This window comes from Oncorhynchus mykiss, chromosome 29 (assembly GCF_057628025.1).
Source record: "Oncorhynchus mykiss isolate SJ-2025 chromosome 29, ASM5762802v1, whole genome shotgun sequence".
NCBI classification, from domain to species: domain Eukaryota; kingdom Metazoa; phylum Chordata; class Actinopteri; order Salmoniformes; family Salmonidae; genus Oncorhynchus; species Oncorhynchus mykiss.
Window position 1 is genome coordinate 43,054,950 of NC_143050.1, and position 23,580 is coordinate 43,078,529.

General features: G+C 42.9%; 1 protein-coding gene across 1 annotated transcript in view; it reads right to left on the reverse strand.

The window, feature by feature from the left end:
• LOC110509553 (endothelin-converting enzyme 2-like) overlaps window positions 1–20,315 on the reverse strand; it is a 65,800-nt gene extending 45,485 nt beyond the window's left edge. The window contains exons 1-2 of the mRNA XM_021590491.3: window positions 20,231–20,315; window positions 903–1,031 (exon numbers count right to left, since the gene is read on the reverse strand). Coding sequence (XP_021446166.3) covers window positions 903–984 — 82 coding nt within the window. The 5' untranslated portion in view covers window positions 985–1,031; window positions 20,231–20,315. The remainder of the gene's footprint in view (window positions 1–902; window positions 1,032–20,230) is intronic.
• Window positions 20,316–23,580: the final 3,265 nt, after the last annotated feature.

Below are 23,580 nucleotides of genomic sequence, written 5' to 3' on the forward strand. Positions count from 1 at the left end.
AGTGAATGTCCTGGGGACTTTAAGTAGCAACCACCTAGCAGACCATGTATGGTAACTGCTGGTGGTGAAGGAGACCAGACTACAGAGGTAAAGAGGGAGTTTACCATTTGGTACAATGTGCAATTGTGGGTGAGTGACTTGACATTTGTAATAAAGCGCAAGGATGCATGATAAATAGAGTCCTGTCTCTGTAAGACGGAGGAGGTTTCATTGATATACAACAAGTCACCATAATCAATTACAGAGAGAAAAGTGTCTGAACAAGCTTTTTTCAAGCCATAAGCAGAAAGCAAGCCTTATTACAAAAATAAAAACCCAATCTCAATTTAAGTTGTGTCACAAGATTATCCACATGAACTTTAAAGGACAACTTGTCATCCAACCAAATACCTAGGTATTTGTAGGATGACACTTTTTCAATGGATAAGCAAGCCACCAGATGTGACAATGCTAACGTTCTCTGGCAGAGTTCTAGCTCTCTTAAAGGTCATGAATTTAGTTTTATGTACATTCAAGACCAGTGTGAGACCATGAAGGGAGGCCTGCAGTGACTGAAAAGCAGTCTGGATCTCTTCAACAGCCTGAACCAGAGAAGGAGCACATGAATATATGACTGTATCATCTGCATATAGATGTAACTTTGCTGGTTGCATCCCATTTCCCAAATCATTAATAAAAATTGAGAACAACACAGGAGCTAAAATTGAACCCTGATGCACACCTATATTAATCTCAAGAAAGCTAGACTTGTGATTGTCACTATATACACATTGTGTTCTGTCAGAAAGATAGTTCCTAAACCAATTTACTGCCCCTTCACTGAGACCAGTGTTACTGAGTCTAGCTAGGAACAATTAATGGTCAACTGAATGCATGCATGCGTGTAACCACAGGCCTCTCACCTTTGTTGTAGCGCATGCCTAGTGTGAAGGTACATCCGAACAGGGCGAGGGCAGAGGAAAGCAGCACACCAGCCAGCACCATCCTCTTGCCCAGGGAACTGAGAAGCTGGATGCCTTCTGGAAGCCAACCTGTGGAAACACGTGTCAAAGAAAGAATAGTGGATGGGATGACATCAAAAATGCTACAGAAACAGTGAAGAGGGCCTCCATTCGTGCAGAGCCGTGGTGGATTTGAACCTTTATGGCACATCACATATTCAGATCTCCCCATCGGAGACCAGGGTTCAATCCCTGCATCCACTCTTCCCACCGTTTCTCCTACCGGCCTGTATCCCCTTCTGAAATATATACAGGTATGCAGTGCATTCAGAAAGTATTCACATCCCTTGACTTTCTACACATTTTGTTATGTTACAGCCTGAATTTATAATTGATTAAATTGAGATTGTTTGTCACTGGCCTACACACAATAACCCATAATGTTAAAGTGCGATTGTTTTTTTTTTTACATTTGACTAATTAATAAAACATTTAAAGCTGTGTTTTGAGTCAACTCCTTTGTTATGGCAAGCCTACATAAGATCAGGAGTAAAAATGTGCTTAACAAGTCATACAGTTATAAATTGCTTGGACTTTGTGTGCAACAATAGTGTTTAACATTATTTTTTAATGACTACCTCATCTCTGTACCCCACACATACAAATAATTGTAAGGTTCAGTGGTGGAAAAAGTAGTAAAAGACTAAGTATTTGGTTTGAAATATAAACTCAGCAAAAAAAGAAACGTCCTCTCACTGTCAACTGCATTTATTATTAATGGAATAATTTGTCCCTGAACAAAGGGGGGGGGGGGGGGGGGGGGGGTCAAAATCAAAAGTAACAGTCAGTATCTGGTGTGGCCACCAGCTGCATTAAGTGCTGCAGTGCATCTCCTCCTTATGGACTGCACCAGATTTGCCAGTTCTTGCTATGAGATGTTACCCCACTCTTCCAACAAGGAACCTGCAAGTTCCCAGACATTTCTGGGTGGGGGGGTGACCCAAGCCCTCACCCTCCGATCCAACAGGTCCCAGACGTGCTCAATTGGATTGAGATCCAGGCTCTTCGCTGGCCATGGCAGAACACTGACATTCCTGTCTTGCAGGAAATCATGCACAGAACGAGCAGTATGGCTGGTAGCATTGTCATGCTGGAGGGTCAGGATGAGCCTGCAGGAAGGGTACCGCATGAGGGAGGATGTCTTCCCTGTAACGCACTGCATTGAGATTGTAGTCAATGACAACAAGCTGAGTCTGATGATGCTGTGACACACCGCCCCAGACCATGACGGACCATCCAACTCCAAAAAGCGATGCCGCTCCAGAATACAGGCCTCGGTGTAACGCTCATTCCTTCGACGATAAATGCGAATCCGACCATCACCCCTGGTGAGACAAAACAGCGACTCGTCAGAGAAGAGCACTTTTTGCACGTCCTGTCTGGTCCAGCGACGGTGGGTTTGTGCCCATAGGTGACGTTGTTGCCGGTGATGTCTGGTGAGGACCTTACAACAAGCCTACAAGCCCTCAGTCAAACCTCTCTCAGACTATTGTGGACAGTGAGCACTGATGGTGGAATTGTGCGTTCCTGGTGTAACTCGGGCAGTTGTTGTTGCCATCCTGGACCTGTCCCACTGGTGTGATGTTCGGATGTACCGATCCTGTGCAGGTGTTGTTACACGTGATCTGCCACTGCGAGGATGATCAGCTGTCCGTCCTGTCTCCCTTAGGCGTCTCACATTACAGACATTGCCATTTACTGCCCTGGCCACATCTGCAGTCCTCGTGCCTCTTTGCAGAATGCCTAAGGCACTTTCACGCAGATGAACAGGGACCCCGGGCATCTTTCCTTTGGTGTTTTTTCAGAGTCAGTAGAAGTGTCCTAAGACCATTCCACAGGTGCATGTTCATTAATTGTTTATGGTTCATTGAACAAGCATGGGAAACTGTTTTTAAACCCTTTCCTACGAAGATCTGTGAAGTTATTTGGATTTTTACGAATTATCTTTGAAAGGCAGGGTCCTGAAAAAGGGATGGTTCTTTTTTTGCTGAGTTTATATGCACACACATATACCACCAGTCAAAAGTTTGGACACACCTACTCATTACACTCATTTTTCTTTATTTTTACTATTTTCTACATTTCTTCTGTAGAATAATAGTAAAGACATCAAAACTATGAAATAACACATATGGAATCATGTAGTAAGCAAAAAAGTTAAATCAAAATATATTTGACATTCTTCAAAGTAGCCACCGTTTGCCTTGATGACAGCTTAACATACACGTCATTCTCTCACCCACCTTCACCTGGAATGCAGTTCAATTAACATGTGTGCCTTGTTAAAAGTACATTTGTGGAATTTCTTCCCTTCTTAATGCATTTGAGCCAATCAGTTGTGTTATGGTAGGGGTGGTATACAGAAGATGGTATTTTACCAAATAGGGCTAAGTCCATATTATGGCAAGAACAGGTCAAATAAGAAAAGAGAAATGGCAGTCCATCATTACTTTAAGACATGGTCAGTCAAGCCGGAACATTTCAAGGACTATGAAAGTTTCTTCAACTGCAGTCGCAAAACCCATCAGGCGCTATGATGAAACTGACTCTCATAAGGACCGCCACAGGAAAGGAAGACCCAGAGTTACCTCTGCTGCAGAGGATAAGTTCATTAGAGTTACCAGCCTCAAATTGCAGCCCAAATAAGTGCTTCAGAGATCAAGTAACAGACACATCAACTGTTCAGAGGAGACTGCGTGAGAATCAGGCCTTCATGGTCAAATTGCTGCAAAGAAACCACTACTAAAGGACACCGATAAGAAGAAGAGACTTGATTAGGCCAAGAAACATGAGCAATGGACATTAGACCGGTGAAAATCTCCAAATGAAAGATTTTTGGTTCCAACCACTGTGTCTTTGCGACGCAGAGTAGGTGATCTCTGCATGTGGTTCACACCATGAAGCATGGAGGTGGAGTTGTGATGGTGTGGTAGTGCTTTGCTGGTGACACTGTCAGTGATTTATTTAGAATACAAGGCACACTTAGTAAGCATGTCTACCACAGCATTCTGCAGCAATATGCCATCCCATCTGGTTTGCGCTTAGTGGGACTATCATTTGATTTTCAACAGGACAATGACCCAACACACAACCAGGCTGTGTAAAGGGCTATTTTACCAAGAAGGTGTGTGATGTGTGACAGTATGTGTGTGACAGTATTTCCTCCATAGAGATCCTATTAGTATTCTAATTCTTTGAACACCTCCTACGGACGTCATTTCCGGTCACGACTTGCAGACTTGTTTTTGAGTTGCTGTGCGTTTTGTTGCCAACCTGTTTTGCTACCTGACAAATTTACGGTTTTCACTTTTTAATTACCGTTTATATTTTTGTTTTTTCCTACTCAACTTTTTCACTCCGGACGCTTTATCTGGACACGATTCGTCAGGACCTCCAACAGCCGAAGCTAAGTAGTAACATTAACATGATGCCTTCTAATTGTAGTCGCTGTACTCGCCTTACGGCGAGGATAGCTGTGCTACAAGCCCAGCTTCAGACGCAATCGCTAGGCAAGGGTAATTTCAGTGTAGGAAAGGATGAAACAGCGTCTGTGCCACCAGTAAGTACAGATAGTAGTATAAATCCCCTGGCACAGTCCCCGCAGCCGGACAACTTTCTCACGGTTTCTGGAAGGAAATGCTGTAGGAACGCTCAACCGGTGTCGCTCATTCAGCCGACAGAAACTTTCAACCGGTTTTCCCCATTAAGCAGCGGGTCGGAGTCAGAGGCCGAGTCTTCTCTGGTCTCTACTCCTCCCGTTACGGGGTCTGAGACGCCGAAGCTTCCCACCATTAGCTCTGACAAATTGAAAACTCTAGTCATTGGCGACTCCATTACCCGCAGTATTAGACTTGAGAATCATCCAGCGATCATACACTGTTTACCGGGGGGCAGGGCTACCGACGTTAAGGCTAATCTGAAGATGGTGCTGGCTAAAGCTAAAACTGGCGAGTGTAGAGAGTATAGAGATATTGTTATCCACGTCGGCACCAACGATGTTAGGATGAAACAGTCAGAGATCACCAAGCGCAACATAGCTTCTGCGTGTAAATCAGCTAGAAAGATGTGTCGGCATCGAGTAATTGTCTCTGGCCCCCTCCCAGTTAGGGGGAGTGATGAGCTCTACAGCAGAGTCTCACAACTCAATCGCTGGTTGAAAACTGTTTTCTGCCCCTCCCAAAAGATAGAATTTGTAGATAATTGGCCCTCTTTCTGGGACTCGCCCACAAACAGGACCAAGCCTGACCTGCTGAGGAGTGACGGACTCCATCCTAGCTGGAGGGGTGCTCTCATTTTATCTACCAACATAGACAGGGCTCTAACTCCTCTAGCTCCACAATGAAATAGGGTGCAGGCCAGGCAGCAGGCTGTTAGCCAGCCTGCCAGCATAGTGGAGTCTGCCACTAGCACAGTCAGTGTAGTCAGCTCAGCTATCACCATTGAGACCGTGTCTGTGCCTCGACCTAGGTTGGGCAAAACTAAACATGGCGGTGTTCGCCTTAGCAATCTCACTAGGATAAAGACCACCTCCATTCCTGTCATTATTGAAAGAGATCATGATACCTCACATCTCAAAATAGGGCTACTTAATGTTAGATCCCTTACTTCAAAGGCAATTATAGTCAATGAACTAATCACTGATCATAATCTTGATGTGATTGGCCTGACTGAAACATGGCTTAAGCCTGATGAATTTACTGTGTTAAATGAGGCCTCACCTCCTGGCTACACTAGTGACCATATCCCCCGTGCATCCCGCAAAGGCGGAGGTGTTGCTAACATTTACGATAGCAAATTTCAATTTACAAAAAAAAAAATGACGTTTTCGTCTTTTGAGCTTCTAGTCATGAAATCTATGCAGCCTACTCAATCACTTTTTATAGCTACTGTTTACAGGCCTCCTGGGCCATATACAGCGTTCCTCACTGAGTTCCCTGAATTCCTATCGGACCTTGTAGTCATAGCGGATAATATTCTAATCTTTGGTGACTTTAATATTCACATGGAAAAGTCCACAGACCCACTCCAAAAGGCTTTCGGAGCCATCATCGACTCAGTGGGTTTTGTCCAACATGTCTCTGGACCCACTCACTGTCACAGTCATACGCTGGACCTAGTTTTGTCCCATGGAATAAATGTTGTGGATCTTAATGTTTTTCCTCATAATCCTGGACTATCGGACCACCATTTTATTACGTTTGCAATTGCAACAAATAATCTGCTCAGACCCCAACCAAGGATCATCAAAAGTCGTGCTATAAATTCACAGACAACACAAAGATTCCTTGATGTCCTTCCAGACTCCTTCTGCCTACCCAAGGACGCCAGAGGACAAAAATCAGTTAATCACCTAACTGAGGAACTCAACTTAACCTTGCGCAATACCCTAGATGCAGTTGCACCCCTAAAAACTAAAAACATTTCTCATAAGAAACTAGCTCCCTGGTACACAGAAAATACCCGAGCTCTGAAGCAAGCTTCCAGAAAATTGGAACGGAAATGGCGCCACACCAAACTGGAAGTCTTCCGACTAGCTTGGAAAGACAGTACTGTGCAGTACCGAAGAGCCCTTACTGCTGCTCGATCATCCTATTTTTCTAACTTAATTGAGGAAAATAAGAACAATCCGAAATTCCTTTTTGATACTGTCGCAAAGCTAACTAAAAAGCAGCATTCCCCAAGAGAGGATGACTTTCACTTTAGCAGTGATAAATTCATGAACTTCTTTGAGGAAAAGATTATGATTATTAGAAAGCAAATTACGGACTCTTCCTTAAATCTGCGTATTCCTTCAAAGCTCAGTTGTCCTGAGTCTGCACAACTCTGCCAGGACCTAGGATCAAGAGAGACACTCAAGTGTTTTAGTACTATATCTCTTGACACAATGATGAAAATAATCATGGCCTCTAAACCTTCAAGCTGCATACTGGACCCTATTCCAACTAAACTCCTGAAAGAGCTGCTTCCTGTGCTTGGCCCTACTATGTTGAACATAATAAACGGCTCTCTATCCACCGGATGTGTACCAAACTCACTAAAAGTGGCAGTAATAAAGCCTCTCTTGAAAAAGCCAAACCTTGACCCAGAAAATATAAAAAACTATCGGCCTATATCGAATCTTCCATTCCTCTCAAAAATTTTAGAAAAGGCTGTTGCGCAACAACTCACTGCCTTCCTGAAGACAAACAATGTATACGAAATGCTTCAGTCTGGTTTTAGACCCCATCATAGCACTGAGACGGTACTTGTGAAGGTGGTAAATGACATTTTAATGGCATCGGACCGAGGCTCTGCATCTGTCCTCGTGCTCCTAGACCTTAGTGCTGCTTTTGATACCATCGATCACCACATTCTTTTGGAGAGATTGGAAACCCAAATTGGTCTACACGGACAAGTTCTGGCCTGGTTTAGATCTTATCTGTCGGAAAGATATCAGTTTGTCTCTGTGAATGGTCTGTCCTCTGACAAATCAACTGTAAATTTCGGTGTTCCTCAAGGTTCCGTTTTAGGACCACTATTGTTTTCACTATATATTTTACCTCTTGGGGATGTTATTCGAAAACATAATGTTAACTTTCACTGCTATGCAGATGACACACAGCTGTACATTTCAATTAAACATGGTGAAGCCCCAAAATTGCCCTTGCTAGAAGAATGTGTTTCAGACATAAGGAAGTGGATGGCTGCAAACTTTCTACTTTTAAACTCGGACAAAACAGAGATGCTTGTTCTAGGTCCCAAGAAACAAAGAGATCTTCTGTTGAATCTGACAATTAATCTTAATGGTTGTACAGTCGTCTCAAATAAAACTGTGAAGGACCTCGGCGTTACTCTGGACCCTGATCTCTCTTTTGAAGAACATATCAAGACCATTTCAAGGACAGCTTTTTTCCATCTACGTAACATTGCAAAAATCAGGAACTTTCTGTCCAAAAATGATGCAGAAAAATTAATCCATGCTTTTGTCACTTCCAGGTTAGACTACTGCAATGCTCTACTTTCCGGCTACCCGGATAAAGCACTAAATAAACTTCAGTTAGTGCTAAATACGGCTGCTAGAATCCTGACTAGAACCAAAAAATTTGATCATATTACTCCAGTGCTAGCCTCTCTACACTGGCTTCCTGTCAAAGCAAGGGCTGATTTCAAGGTTTTACTGCTAACCTACAAAGCATTACATGGGCTTGCTCCTATCTATCTCTCTGATTTGGTCCTGCCGTACATACCTACACGTACGCTACGGTCACAAGACGCAGGCCTCCTAATTGTCCCTAGAATTTTTAAGCAAACAGCTGGAGGCAGGGCTTTCTCCTATAGAGCTCCATTTTTATGGAACGGTCTGCCTACCCATGTCAGAGACGCAAACTCGGTCTCAACCTTTAAGTCTCTACTGAAGACTCATCTCTTCAGTGGGTCATATGATTGAGTGTAGTCTGGCCCAGGAGTGGGAGGGTGAACGGAAAGGCTCTGGAGCAACGAACCACCCTTGCTGTCTCTGCCTGGCCGGTTCCCCTCTTTCCACTGGGATTCTCTGCCTCTAACCCTATTACAGGGGCTGAGTCACTGGCTTTACTGGGGCTCTCTCATGCCGTCCCTGGAGGAGGTGCGTCACCTGAGTGGGTTGAGTCACTGATGTGGTCATCCTGTCTGGGTTGGCGCCCCCCCCCCCCCCCCCCTTAAGTTGTGCCGTGGCGGAGGTCTTTGTGGGCTATACTCAGCCTTGTCTCAGGATGGTAAGTTGGTGGTTGAAGATATCCCTCTAGTGGTGTGGGGGCTGTGCTTTGGCAAAGTGGGTGGGGTTATATCCTTCCTGTTTGGCCCTGTCCGGGGGTGTCCTCGGAGTGGGCCACAGTGTCTCCTGACCCCTCCTGTCTCAGCCTCCAGTATTTATGCTGCAGTAGTTTATGTGTCGGGGGGCTAGGGTCAGTTTGTTATATCTGGAGTACTTCTCCTGTCCTATTCGGTGTCCTGTGTGAATCTAAGTGTGCGTTCTCTAATTCTCTCCTTCTCTCTTTCTCTCTCTCGGAGGACCTGAGCCCTAGGACCATGCCCCAGGACTACCTGACATGATGACTCCTTGCTGTCCCCAGTCCACCTGGCTGTGCTGCTGCTCCAGTTTCAACTGTTCTGCCTTATTATTATTCGACCATGCTGATCATTTATGAACATTTGAACATCTTGGCCATGTTCTGTTATAATCTCCACCCGGCACAGCCAGAAGAGGACTGGCCATCCCACATATGCTCTCTCTAATTCTCTCTTTCTTTCTCTCTCTCGGAGGACCTGAGCCCTAGGACCATGCCCCAGGAATACCTGACATGATGACTCCTTGCTGTCCCCAGTCCACCTGGCTGTGCTGCTGCTCCAGTTTCAACTGTTCTGCCTTATTATTATTCGACCATGCTGATCATTTATGAACATTTGAACATCTTGGCCATGTTCTGTTATAATCTCCACCCGGCACAGCCAGAAGAGGACTGGCCATCCCACATATGCTCTCTCTAATTCTCTCTTTCTTTCTCTCTCTCCACCGTGCTTCTTCACCTGCATTGCTTGCTGTTTGGGGTTTTAGGCTGGGTTTCTGTACAGCACTTTGAGATATCAGCTGATGTACGAAGGGCTATATAAAATAAATTTGATTGATTGATTGATTGATTGATGGAGTGCCGCATCAGATGACCTGGCCTCCAAAATCACCCGACCTCAACCCAATTGAGATAGTTTGGGGGTTGGACTGCAGAGTGAAGGAAAAGCAGCCAACAAGTGCTCAGCATATGTGGGAACTCCTTCAAGACGGTTGGAAAAGCATTCCTCATGAAGCTGGTTGAGAGAATGCCAAGAGTGTGCAAATCTGTCATCAAGGCAAAGGGTGGCTACTTTGAAGAATCACAAATATATATTTTGATTTGTTTAACACTTATTTTTATTTTATATTTATGATATCTTCACTATTATTCTACAATGTAGAAAAATAGTAAAAATAAAGAAAAACCCTTGAATAAGTAGGTGTGTCCAAACTTTTGACTGGTACTGTGTGTGTGTGTGTGTGTATATATATATATATATATATATATGTATTTATTTATTTATTTATTTAGTCTCCATTCCTCTTTCTGTAAAGTTCATTTCAGAACCAAGAACCCAATAGCACTATCACTGGCCAGCACTCGATTTGGCATTCAATCTGTCACAAGAGATTACTATGAAGTATACATTTAGTCTACTTTAAAAACATAAACAGTAAAAAATATATTTAAAAAATAGGTAGCCCTATATTGTTATGCACTTAGGAAGGGTGGAAGCAGGGATTGAACCCCAGTGTCTGGTGGGGAATAATATACTGTGCCTCGCCAGGGGCCTCATTTATCAAAAAGACTAAACCTTTATTAGAAAGACTAAACCTTGTGTGCATCAGTTTTCCCACAAAGGTTGGCAATTGTCAATTTTGAACTTGACGGGAAAGTGTTGTGCATCTCCTCGCAAATCTCCAAGTTATGCTTCCGCACAACTTCTAGTGGTTGATCAACTGTATTCCAAGCAAATATTGTTACTTTGTAGGAATTGTTGGTGTTTGATGCACAGGAATTGAAATAATGGTAGGCTAATAACATTAAAACATAGGCCTAATGATAAAACAGATGCCTTTGCCGATGGTAAGAAGATTGCATAGCCTAATATTTATTTAACTTTATTACATGGGGTTAATCCATTTGAATTTAATCACTTTTTGACAGCACCCCTTTCCATTTTTACGAAACATTCTTTACACATTTGTCCATTTTAGAAGTGCTCAGAAAGTGACTTTTTGGACCTGATTGCCAAATCATTAAAGTTATAAAGGTGCTCAAAGTTGAATCATTTTACATACCGCACCATACCTTGAGACAACCATGTCTTCATTAGTGGAAAAGATAAACGGTTGAGATTGATATAATTGAAAAGCTTACAAACAGGGTTGGCAAACTATTTTATAATTAATGGGGAAATGTTTTTATTTTTGGTCATTTTTTAACCATAAACATTATCTAAAAACACTAACTTATTTTATTCAAATTCGCATGTATTGTAACTTAGACCCTATTTCACATAAACTGAGGTTTTTGTGTTGTGTCCGCCATCGGTTGAGACAACATGCTCTTGAATACAGGGTAGGTGTAATTTTTTTGCTGATAAAATGTACTAAAATGGGAATAAAAATTGTATTTCTACTTTCAAAATGGTAACATGGTTGGAGGTCCACACATCAGAGAATGTTGACTTGAATTGGGAATATCTGTTTAAAATTATACTGTCATCCTCCATAGGAGAACTATTGAAATCATAGAAATACAGACAATAGAATATACATGACCATTTAAGCTGACATTCAACCGCGGGTGGACATCTTTGTGGTAGTAATTAGAAGTTAGAAGTCAATTCAATTTAAGCTTCAATGGTGTAACAGCTCAATTGCAGGATAGATCCATTCTATGAATTATATTTCTATGATTGAAATTACACCCACCCTGCATTCAAAGGGCATCTTGTCTCAACCGATGGCAGGCACAACACAAAAACCTCAGTTTATGTGAAATAGGGTCTAAGCTAGAACATATTTGCCTGCCTACCTAGACTCCTAGCTCCGGCCAAGCGCTATGGACACGGATGTTAGGTTGTTCTCCACAATGAGGGGATTAGATTAATACCGCCCGGGAGCCTGCCTGGGTGTTTTGCGCCGGGTGAAAGTTGATTGCATTCGTTTTGGAACCGGGCTGCCTCCCAGGTGCCCTGTTCAAAGCCCACGGTGAAGTCAGCTCAAAACAAAAAGGTAATTAAGCATGAAGAGTAATGAATAGGAGTCTGTGTTTGCATGCAAAAGTGATTGCTTTTGACAACATCACCAAGCAGCACAGTTTACTATAATATTTGAAAAGGGCACTCCTCCCTCATCACTTTTGCCCGTTCCTCCTAATTGTGCCCCTGGTGCTCAGCATAATCGAATCTGACCACATCGACACTCGTCGGATGTGGCAGGGCTTGCAAACTATTACAGACAACAAAGGGAAGCACAGCCACGAGCTGCCATGTGACACAAGCCTACCAGACAAGGTAAATGACTTCTATGTTTGAATGCTGTTCATTGACTACAGCTCAACACCATAGTGCTCTCAAAGCTAATCACTAAATTAAGGACCCTGGCACTGTATTACTTTGTTAGTTACAGCGAGCAAGGACAACCCATTGCCACACATACCACAAGTGTCGTAAAAGTGTGTCGTAAATCATCACTCAGAACCCCATCAATACATCTTCCTTTTTTAAAATTATATATATATTTTTTTTTCTCAAACATACACATTTCATTAACAAGCAATGTCAATTCACAAATACCAATTCATCTGTTTTCAAATAGTCAAATCATGAACATATCGAAACAAACCACAACAACTCAGTCTTTGGTCCATCAAACATCACCACTAAATATTCAATCTTTCTGGAGACCCGCTGGCCCTCTCAGACCTGCGCAGGGTCTGAGGCACTGTGTCCGAAGCTTCTGTCCCACTCCCAGTACCTTCTGTCACATCCCCACTTGTTCTCCTTTCTTTTTTTCTGTGCATCCAGTGTCAGTATGCCGGTGTCCTGAGTGTCCCCAAACGTCTCCTGTGTTCTCAAAAGGTTTTGTCTATTGCGCCGATACACAGCCCCATCTTCTGTCCTGACTGTATATGGCTGAGGCTCAACCTCCTCTAATACAGCAGTCTTTCTTTCCCATGAATCCGGACCTAGAATTCTAACCACATCCTGAGCTGCCAACAGCAACTCTAGCGGTTTTGTCGTAGCATCATTTTTGTCTAGCCTTCAGCTGTAGGGCCCTATCCTTTACAGCAGGGGTGTCAAAGTCAAATGGACGGAGGGCCAAATAAAAAAATCAGCTACAAGACGAGGGCCGGACTGTTCGAATGTTCATTGAAAATTTTTTAAATGACGCATATAGTCTAGTGAACCTAATTGAACCTACTGAAAACCTAACAAATATATTACAATATGATCAGATAAATAAAGCAATATTTTCTTATGGCTCTGTCAGTAATCTTTAATTTTCAACAGACACAAAAGACAAATTTCCTTTATATAAATATCCCCATAACATGAACATTAAATGAAAGAAACCGGTATTCAAGGCACCATCAGTAGACTATATTTTCTATTTTAGCAAAAGTGGGCTAAATTTACTTCAAAGAAAAAACAATAATAGCAATGTTCTATCATCCACTCAACTGAAATATTTTTAAAATATAATTGGATTGAAATACAAAAAAATAAAGTGCAAAAATCTATTAATCAAAAACAACACTTTGTTTAAGGAGAAGTAACATGCAGTGAAAACAAATATTAAATTTTAACTTTTAAACTTGAACTGAGTAAAAACTCTAAATATGTGATTGCACAGTAATGTTCACTTGTTTGAGGTTGAGGGTGATACTTGGTGGTGTCCCATCTTTTCCACAAGTTCATCAATGTTCGGGGTAAGGCTCTGAGCTGAAGAAATCCTCAGAATTGAGTGGAGGTGTTCAGCAGTAAGTCGACTTCTGTGTGATGTTTTGTTCAGGTTCATCAAAGAAAACAGTTGTTCACACAGGTATGTGCTGCCAAACATAGACAACGTTTGAGCAGCCTGGATGCGCAGCTGGGGCATTGTGCCGGGGAGGAAACTGGCGAACTCCGCAGCACCCACTGCCGCATATTTTGCCCTCAGTGCATCATTGCATTGGAGGTCAATCAACTCCATTTGGAGGTTTGGTGGTGAGCTTTCCACGTCAACAGCAAATGGGTTACCGAGCAGTTCCAACCTGCTTTTTTGTGCTTCAAAGTCAGCAAATCGGCGTCGAAAGTCAGCGGCAAGCATACCTATTTTATCAGCCAACTGTGTGCTCGGGAACGCACTGGTAGAGAGCTTCTCTTTCATGGTCTGGCAGCTGGGAAAGTGGCTCAAATTTTCTTTCCGCATCTGCGTCTCCCACAGAGTCAGTTTGGTTTTAAATGCCTTCACTGTACTGTACATATCAGAGATGACACGATCCCGACCCTGCAGCTGCAAGTTTATTGCATTCAGATGACTCGTAATGTCACACAGAAAAGCCATTTCACACAGAAACATTTCATCTCGGAGTTGTGTTGTGTCTTTCCCTTTGCTGTCCAAGAACAGACAAATCTCCTCACGAAGCTCGAAACATCTTTGAAGCACCTTTCCCTGGCTTAGCCATCGCACCTCTGTGTGATAAGGCAAATCACCATGCTCCGTTTCTAACTCCGTCAGAAATGCCTTGAACTGGCGGTGATTCAAACCTTTGGCTCTGATAAAGTTAACTGTGCGCGTGATGATGCTCATTACATGCTCCATTTTCAAGGCTTTACCGCACAACGCTTCCTGGTGTATGATACAATGATAAGCTGTCAGCTCACCTGTCGCGTTTTCCTCTTGCATCTTTTCCCGTATCTTCGCCACCAGTCCGCTCCTGTGTCCACACATCGCAGGTGCTCCGTCGGTTGTCAAACCCACGAGTTTTTCCCAAGGCAGCTCCATCTCATTTACACATCTTGACACCTCTTCATACAAATCATGCCCCGTAGTTGTGCCATGCATAGGACGTAAAGCCAAAAACTCCTCTGTCACGCTTAGGTTGGAGTCCACTCCGCGGATGAAAATTGACAACTGGGCAATGTCAGAAATGTCGGTGCTCTCATCCACAGCCAAGGAATATGCAATAAAATCTTTTCCCTTTTTCACAAGCTGCTCTTTTAGATTGATGGACAACTGGTCTACTCTCTCGGCAATGGTGTTTCTGCTCAGACTCACATTTAAAAAGAGTTGCCTTTTTTCTGGGCAAACTTCGTCACAAACTTTAATCATGCAGTTTTTGATGAAATCCCCCTCCGTAAATGGCCGGGCTGATTTAGCGATCTCTTCTGCCAAAATAAAACTGGCCTTGACAGCAGCCTGGCCTTGTGATTTGGCTTTTTTGAACAGAGCCTGTCGAGATTTGAGGCCTCGTTTTAATTCCTCTGCCTTTTGTAGCCTTTGTTCCATGTCCATATTCTTGTTTTTGTCCGCGTGTTTCGTTTCATAATGTCGTCTCAGATTATACTCTTTCAGTACCGCCACACTTTCTCCACACAGAAGACACACAGGTTTTCCAGCTACCTTCGTGAACATATACTCCGACTCCCACCTTGTTTGAAACCCCCGGTTCTCAGTATCCACCTTCCGTTTTGCCATTTTTGATGGGTATCTGAAAGTTAATTTTACTGTGATGCTGACGACTGCTGTGCCAATAAATATTGAAATGAAGCAGCCTACTGCTCGGTGCGTCACCTTTGCATTGTGGGAAATGTAGTATTGGTGCGTGTAAAAGATCTGCGGGCTGCCGGCTTGCTGCGGGCCGGTTCTAATAATAAATCAAGATCATCCCAGGGGCCGTAAAAAACCTTCTTGCGGGCCGGATGTGGCCCGCGGGCCTTGACTCTGACATATGTGCTTTACAGCTAATGGGCAGACATTCAGGTAGAAACTAGGAAACCAGGAACACAACTTGCATCCCATTAAGATCTCTGCAGGTGACCATCCACATTCCAAGGGAGCTGCTCTGTATGACAACAAAGCCAAGTATGGATCAGTGTGCTGCTTTTACTTAATTAAGAGTCTCTTCACGATTTGCACACTTTTTTCAGCCTTCGGTTACTTTTAGGATATAGCGGACTAGAGGTTATATGTCTGAACTCCTAATGTGCTGCAAACATCTTAAACTCACTGCAAGCAAACTATGGTGCATAATCAGAAACTATCGACTCCAATCTTCTCCCAGGCTGAGGTGGGTACCTCTCCCATAACCATGGGTTCCTTGGGCTGTCTATACTGAAATTTGAGACATGTCACAATTTCCCACCATTTGCTCTATGTCAGAATTTATATTTAAAGGGACTCTGGCCCTTCGCTTACATTTCTCAGCTCCCAGATGTCCTTCATGTACGCTCTTTAGGATCTCCTGACGCATTGAAGGAGGTATTACCATTCTGTTATTCTTCAACAGCACACCATTGACAGCTCTGCGCTTAGTGGGAAGTGCTGCTTACAAGAGCCTTTTTGCCAGCCATTTTCCATATTATGAATCACCTTGCAAAGATTGGAAGATTGGGATCTATTGTGGTCTCTTCAGCTATTCTCCTTAGTTGTTGCTCAGAAACAGGAAGTGACTCCATGACCATATCCACATGTAAGGCAACCTCCTCCGCAATAGACTCCTGATTGAGGATGATTTGGGCCACTACTGGTGGAGTCCTTGAGAGGGCATCTGCTACCACTAAAGTTTACCCAGGCACATAGGTTAGAACAAAACCATAAATGTAACAGTGAAACTTCACAACCAACCCTGGGCACTACTTTTCTATTTAGGTATAACGCTTCTCAGCATCAGTCAAAGAATGGGTTCATAAGCCACAGGCTTCCACACACCTTGATGCTCCTGAAGCAGCACTGCTCCAATGCCATCTTTAGAGGCGTCCGTGGACACCTTAGTAGGCCTGTCAGGTTAAAAAAAAGTTAGCACTGGCTCTTCAGCCAAAATGTTCTTTACATTGTCCCACTCTCTTTCGTGTTCTCGGTTCCACGAGAACTCTCTTGTCCTGAAGGAGTGTTATTAAGTTCACTGTTTTAGCTGACAGATTTGGTAGACTTCCCCAAATAATTGACCACACGCAAAACACGCTGAATGCCTTTCCGATGTGTGTGATTTGCCATCTCCCTCACCACATTGACCTTGGCATGATCAGGCTGCACACCCTACGAGGATAGCCTATCCAAGAAATGTGATTTCCTTCACACAGAACTGTCATTTAGCCCGATTTAGCTTCAAACCATGCTTCTGAACCATCTGCAGTCTTTTCCAACTGCTCATTGTGTTCCTGAAGTGGACCCACAGACCACAGAATGATCCACATACACTCAAACTCCCTCTAACCCCTCAGTGGACACTTTCCATGGCCTTGTGAAAGAGCTCAGGGGCAGAACGTATGCCAAATGGTAACCTCTTAAAGGAATATCTTCCAAAGGAGGTATTGACTGTACAAAGCTTGGTGCTGGCTGCATCCAACCTCACCTGCCAGAATCCATTTGAAGCATCCGACTTGGAGAAATAATGTGCGCCAGCCATTTCACACGCCATCTCCTCCCTCTTAGAAATCTGAACAGTCTCCCTTTTGATATATTTAAGGTCCTTGGAGGTCCATACAGACTCTCAGATCTCCATTCCTTTTGCGAACACACACCATGGAATTGGTGTCAGTCTGTTGGCTCGTCTGTTTTCACAAGCACATCGAGTTTTGCCATTCTTCCCAACTCATTCTTTAGATCCTTCCATAGTGGCACCGGAACTCTGCGTGGTGCATAAATCACTGGCTTGGCATTCTCTGTGAGGGTTATAGAGTGAATGAGAAGCATTGCACCAAATCCTGTGAACACATCTTTGTTCATTCTCCTCCATCTCAATGGTGTGAACATTTTGTCTCCCATACTTGTCCTTTGCAAAACATATTTGTCCAATAACATTTTTCCCCTTGCACTTTTCCTAAAGACAGGACATTTCCTTGTCTGGTGCCACACCTGTTACAATCACATTGCTTGTAAATCCTTTGCTCATAGCGCCCCCTTGTGTCCTTATGTACAAAAGCCACTGCTGCGCTTTCCACCTCCATAGCAGTGCTTGCTGGTGTGGAGCTAAAGGTTTTAATATGCAATTGAGCCCGCTTATTCACCTGACATATTTCTACTGCAGTGTCCAAATGTAACTCACTTTCCCACAGCAATCTTTCTCTAACTCTGGAATCATTTATACCAAACACAATCTGATCTCGAAGCGTAGATGAGATTAGGTGTCAAAATGACACGTCTGTGCTTTTCATTTCAAATCAGTAGAAAAGACGTCAAACACAACATCAAACACGACGTTCATATGTCCCGTTCTTCTTTGGCAAACAACATGCATCAAACTGAACCAGTACCTCCGCAAACTCGTCTTTATCCTCCATATTTGCAAACTTGAAGGAATTGAATATATTGAGAGCAACTTTACATTCTTCCGGGCTCCTTTGTAACGCCAATGGCAGACATATACAACAAAAACCTCTGCCGAAATGTTTTCCAATTCGTGTCAGAATTCCCATCCAGGCACAAAGCCTCTGGTGGCTTGAATACATCCATTGCACTTCCATAAACTCCAACATCCACAGAAAAAAAACATGATTTCCACTTCTGGAACCATATCCTTCTTTGTTAGTTACAGCGAGCAAGGACAACCCGCACCATCGATCATAGATGAACGAGTTTAAATTTTATTCCGCCATTGCCACACATACACCACAGGTGTTGTAAAAGAGTGTCGTAAAACATCACTCAGAACCACGTCAATATGGGGACTAAACACCTCCCCTCTGCAACTGGATCCTGGACTTCCTGACAGGCCGCCACCAGGTGGTAAGGGTAGTTAACAACACATCCGCCACGCTGATCTTCAACACAAGGGCCCCTCAAGGATGTGTGCTCAGTCCCTTCCTGTACTCCCTGTTCAATCATGACTGCAAGGCGAGGCACGACTCCAACACAATTATCATGTCAGTGGTAGGCCTGATCACCAACAACGATGAGACAGTCTATAGGGAGGTGGTCAGAGACAAGGCCATGGGGTGCCAGGAAACAACCTCTCCCTCAATGTGATCAAAACAAAGGAGATAATTGTTGACTACAGGAAAAGGAGGACCGAGCACGCCCCCATTCTCATCGACGAGGCTGTAGTGGAGCAGGTTGAGAGCTTCAAGTTCCTTGGTATCCACATCACCAACACACAATCATGGTCTAAACACACCAAGACAGTCGTGAAGAGGGCACAACAAAACCTATTCCCCCTCAGGAGACTGAAAAGATTCAACATGGGTCCTCAGATCCTCAAAAGATTCTTCAGCTGCACCGTCGAGAGCATCCTGGGGGGGTTGCCTGCTGGTATGGCAACTGCTCGGCCTCCGACCGCAAGGCACTACAGAGGGTAGTGTGTACGGCCCAGGACATCACCGGGGCCAAGCTTCCTGCCATCCAGGACCTCTACACCAGGCGGTGTCAGAGGAAGGCCCTAAAAATAATCAAAGACTCCAGCCACCCTTGTCACCCTAGTTCTCTCTGCTGCCACGTGCCAAAAGGCTTCTTAACAGCTTCTACCCCTTCTACCCCATAAGACTCCCGAACAGCTAATCAAAGGGCTACCCAGACACCTCTTTTACAATGCTGCTACTCTGTTTATTATCTATGCATAGTCAATTTAACTCTACCTACATGTAGAGGGAGTGGCAGGTAGCCTAGTGGTTAAAGCGTTGGGCCAGTAACCGAAAGGTTAAACAAAAAATACCCCAAAAAATTACATATTACCTCAACTAACCCACAAATTGACTCTGTACTAGTACCCCCTGTACATAACCAGCTATTGTTATTTTACTGCTGCTGTTTAATTATTTGTTACTTTTATTTTCTAATTTTACTTAACACTTATTTTTTCTCAAAACGTCTTAAAGCATTGTTAGGCTTGTAGGTAAGCCTTTCACTTAAAGTCTACACCTGTTGCATTTGGCGCATGTGACAAATAAAACTTGATTTGACATGAATGTCTCATGCAAAAAAATGCAAAAAAATGCAAAAAAAAACTTTGAGCACCTTCATTTCTTGAATATTTTGTCATTCAGGTCAAAAAAGTATTTTTCAGAGCGAATCCATATTAAACTAAGCAGCTAGAGGACAACCGGTAAACGTTGGAGGAACACTTACACCATTTTTGCAGGCATAGGTTTCCGGTTGGCGCCTATATCAATGAATTGTGTACAGCCTGATTAATCAGACTACTACAGAATATTTTTCCGAAAACATAGAATAATGTCCTCTCTGAACTCAGTAGTCTACTGATGAGACACTGCGGTGTATGTCACGATGCGATTGCGAGCTCACGTCTACTGTTCTAACGAACACTTCAAACTACCGTTCTCAATTCCCCACATGCGCCAAGTACAAACATGTCCATTTCTACAACTCCATTACTGCTGTTGCATGAAATGCAGGTGTACACCATTCGTTTGTGCTATTAGCGGCAATACGGACTCAATTACTATTTCAGTTTATAAAAGAGTGCCTTACTTTGCGAATTTCATCCATGTAATACCTGTTTGTTTGAGAGCTCCGTCGATGTCGGGCGTGCAGTGTTGCTACTGAGTGCACCCGCCACACCTCTCGAAAGCCTATTCGGGTGTTCTCAAAGTGGGGTCAGAGGTACTGCAAAGGTACATATCTTTAAAATAATTTTGACCAAGAGATCCATGGAATATATTTAGAGAGTCATATTATGTATCTACAATTTATGTTCTTAGCCCTGGGCAACATGGGACTGCGAGTCTCACAGGGATATTGGTATCCACAGTACTGCACCATTTTTTTTTTATATCAACTCAATACTGTTTGATTTACATAAATGCAGTGTTTTTTCTCTGCCTCGTGGGGAAATGTGTAGAATTGCAGGATATTAGCTTGAAAGCTGCAACAACAATAACATCTCTCCACTTCATGAAAAAAAATGCAAAATTACAGGATATTAGCTTGAATATGGCAACATTTTCTCTCCAATGCCACAGTGCAAGTGGATTGAAACAGTGAGAGAATAATCTGGTTTACCTTGCAAAACATTTAGCTACGGTTGACTATGGTCTTCACTAAGGAATTTACCCCAGTCTTCAGACACATTCACACAAATGGAGATGTCCGTTGAATTTTAATTGCATTTGTCAAAAATATCTAGACATAGCCACTAAGAGACAAAGCCTGTATGTATAATGACCATTAGCTAGATCCAGTCTAATAGCTAGCTAGCTAGCTAGCCATCCAGCTTAATTTAATCCACATTTTTGTTGTGTTACAGCATGAATTCAAAATAGATTACATTTATTTCCCCCCCTCACCCATCTACACACAATATGCCATAATGACAAAGTAAAAATATATATTTTGAATTTTTTGCAAATTGATTCAAAATTAAATACAGAAATATCTCATTTACATAAGTAAAACAGGGGTAGTGGCAGAAATATTGCATGTAGAGGGCTATATAGGTCCGCTAATACAGGATTAGTAAAGGCCCAGTAGTGCATTACTTTTATGAGGAAAAAAGGTTCTCACAAATGTTTCATTTTTAATGAAACTTGTTTTATTATTCAGACTTTTCAGGGGGTGCGCCAGCACCCTCAGCAACCCTACTTCCCGTGGCTATGCCTTCCTGTGTGGTGTCTAGTATACAACAGGAGTTCCCTGATCCAGGTGCAGAATACACTGGGTTTCTTCCTCATATTTACTGATACCATTCAATTCAATAATAAAAAAAGACAACACAAGTAAAAATGTTATGCCAAGTGCCACATCTCTCTCCATTTAGAGACATCAATATCAAACCCTTTTGTCAGTCTGGACTCGATCGGGGAGAGGATGAAAATGTCAGTGATGACACTTGCCAGTTGGTCCGCACATGCTTTGAGTACACATCCTAGTAATCAGTCCGGCTTTGTGAATGTTGACCTGTTTAAAGGTCTTGCTCACATTAGCTACCGAGAGCGTTATCACACAGTTGTCCAGAACAGCTGATGCTCTCATGCATGCTGCAGTGTTGTTTGCCTCGAAGTGAGCATAAAAGGCATTTAGCTCATCTGGTAGGTTCCAGTCACTGGGCAGCTTGCAGATGGGTTTCCCTTTGCAATCCGTAATAGTTTTCATGCCCTGCCACTTCCGACGAGCGTCAGAGCCAATGTAGTAGGATTCAATTTGAATCCTTTATTGACGCTTTGCTTGTTTGATGGTTCGTCTGGGGGCATAGCAGGATTTCTTATAAGCGTCCGGATTAGTGTCCCGCTCCTTGAAAGCAGCAGCTCTAGCCTTTAGCTCGATGCGGATGTTGCCTGTAATACATTGCATCTGGTTTGGCTATGTACGTACGGTCACTGTGAGGACGACGTCGTCGATGCACTTATTTATGAAGCCAATGCCATTTGATGAATCCCGGAATATATTCCAGTCTGTGCTTCCAAAACAGTCCTGTAGCGTAGCACCCACGTCATCTGACCACTTCTGTATTGAGCAAGTCACTGGTACTTCCTGCTTTAGTTTTTGCTAGTAAGCAGGAATCAGGAAGATAGAATTATGGTCAGATTTGGAGGGCGGAGAGAGCTTTGTATGCATCTCTGTGTGTGGCGTAAAGGTGGTCTAGAGTTTTTTCCCCTCTGGTTGCACATGTGACATGCTGGTAGAAATTAGGTAACATGGATTTAAGTTTGCCTGTATTAAAGTCCTCGGCCACTCGGAGCGCCACTTCTAGATGAGCATTTTCTTGTTTGCTTATGGCCTTATGTTTGCTTATGTTTGCTTATGGCCTTATACGGCTGGTTGAGTGCAGTCTTAGTGCCAGCATCGGTTTGTGGTGGTAAATAGATGGCTAAGAATAATATAGATGAGAACTCTCTTGGTAGAAAGCGTGGTCTACAGCTTATCATAAGGTACTCTACCTCAGGCGAGCAATACCTTGAGTCTTCTTTCAAATTAGACATCGCTGTTATATTTGTCAACTTATTGACAAATAGACACACACCCCCACCCCTCGTCTTACCAGAGGTGGCTTCTCTGTCCTGCCGGTGCATGGAAAATCCCGCCAGCTCTATATTATCCGTGTCGTCTTTCAGCCATGACTCGGTGAAACATAAGATATTACAGTTTATAATATCCTGTTTGTCACGTCCTGACCATAGAAGCTTTTATTTTCTATGGTAGAGTAGGTCAGGGCGTGACTGGGGTGTTGTTCTAGTTTATGTTTTCTATGTGGGGTTCTTGGTTTGAATTTATATGTTGGTGATTTGTATGATTCCCAATTAGAGGCAGCTGGTTATTGTTGTCTCTAATTGGGGATCATACTTAAGTAGCATTTTTTTCCCACCTGTGGGTTATGGGATATTGTTTATGTTTAGTTGCCTGTTAGCACTACATTGTTGTCACGGTTAATTTATTCTTTATTGTTTTGGTTTTTCTAAGTTTCACTTTCTAATCAAATATGTGGAACTCTATGTATGCTGCGCCTTGGTCCGACCATTATTACGAACAACGTGACACTGTTGGTAGTGTAATCTTGATCGTAGGTCATCCATTTCATTTTATATCAAACCGAGTATTTTATATTTAAAAAATTCACATCGGCGTAACACACATTACCGTTGTTAATGAAGCAGTCTATGTCATTAGGACAATAAACGAATCAAGCTAATTCTAGGTCGTCACTAGTTACCAAAGTCATAAAGCCCACCTATTTCTACAATTTATTTTCTTAAAATGTTATTTTAAACCTAACCTTAACTACACTGCTAACCGTGTACCAAATATTAACCTTAAATTAATACCAAAAAGCAAATTTTTGTTTTCTTTAATTTTTATGATATAGCCAATCTAGATTTTGTGGTTATGGTAACTAGTGGAAACCCTAATTCT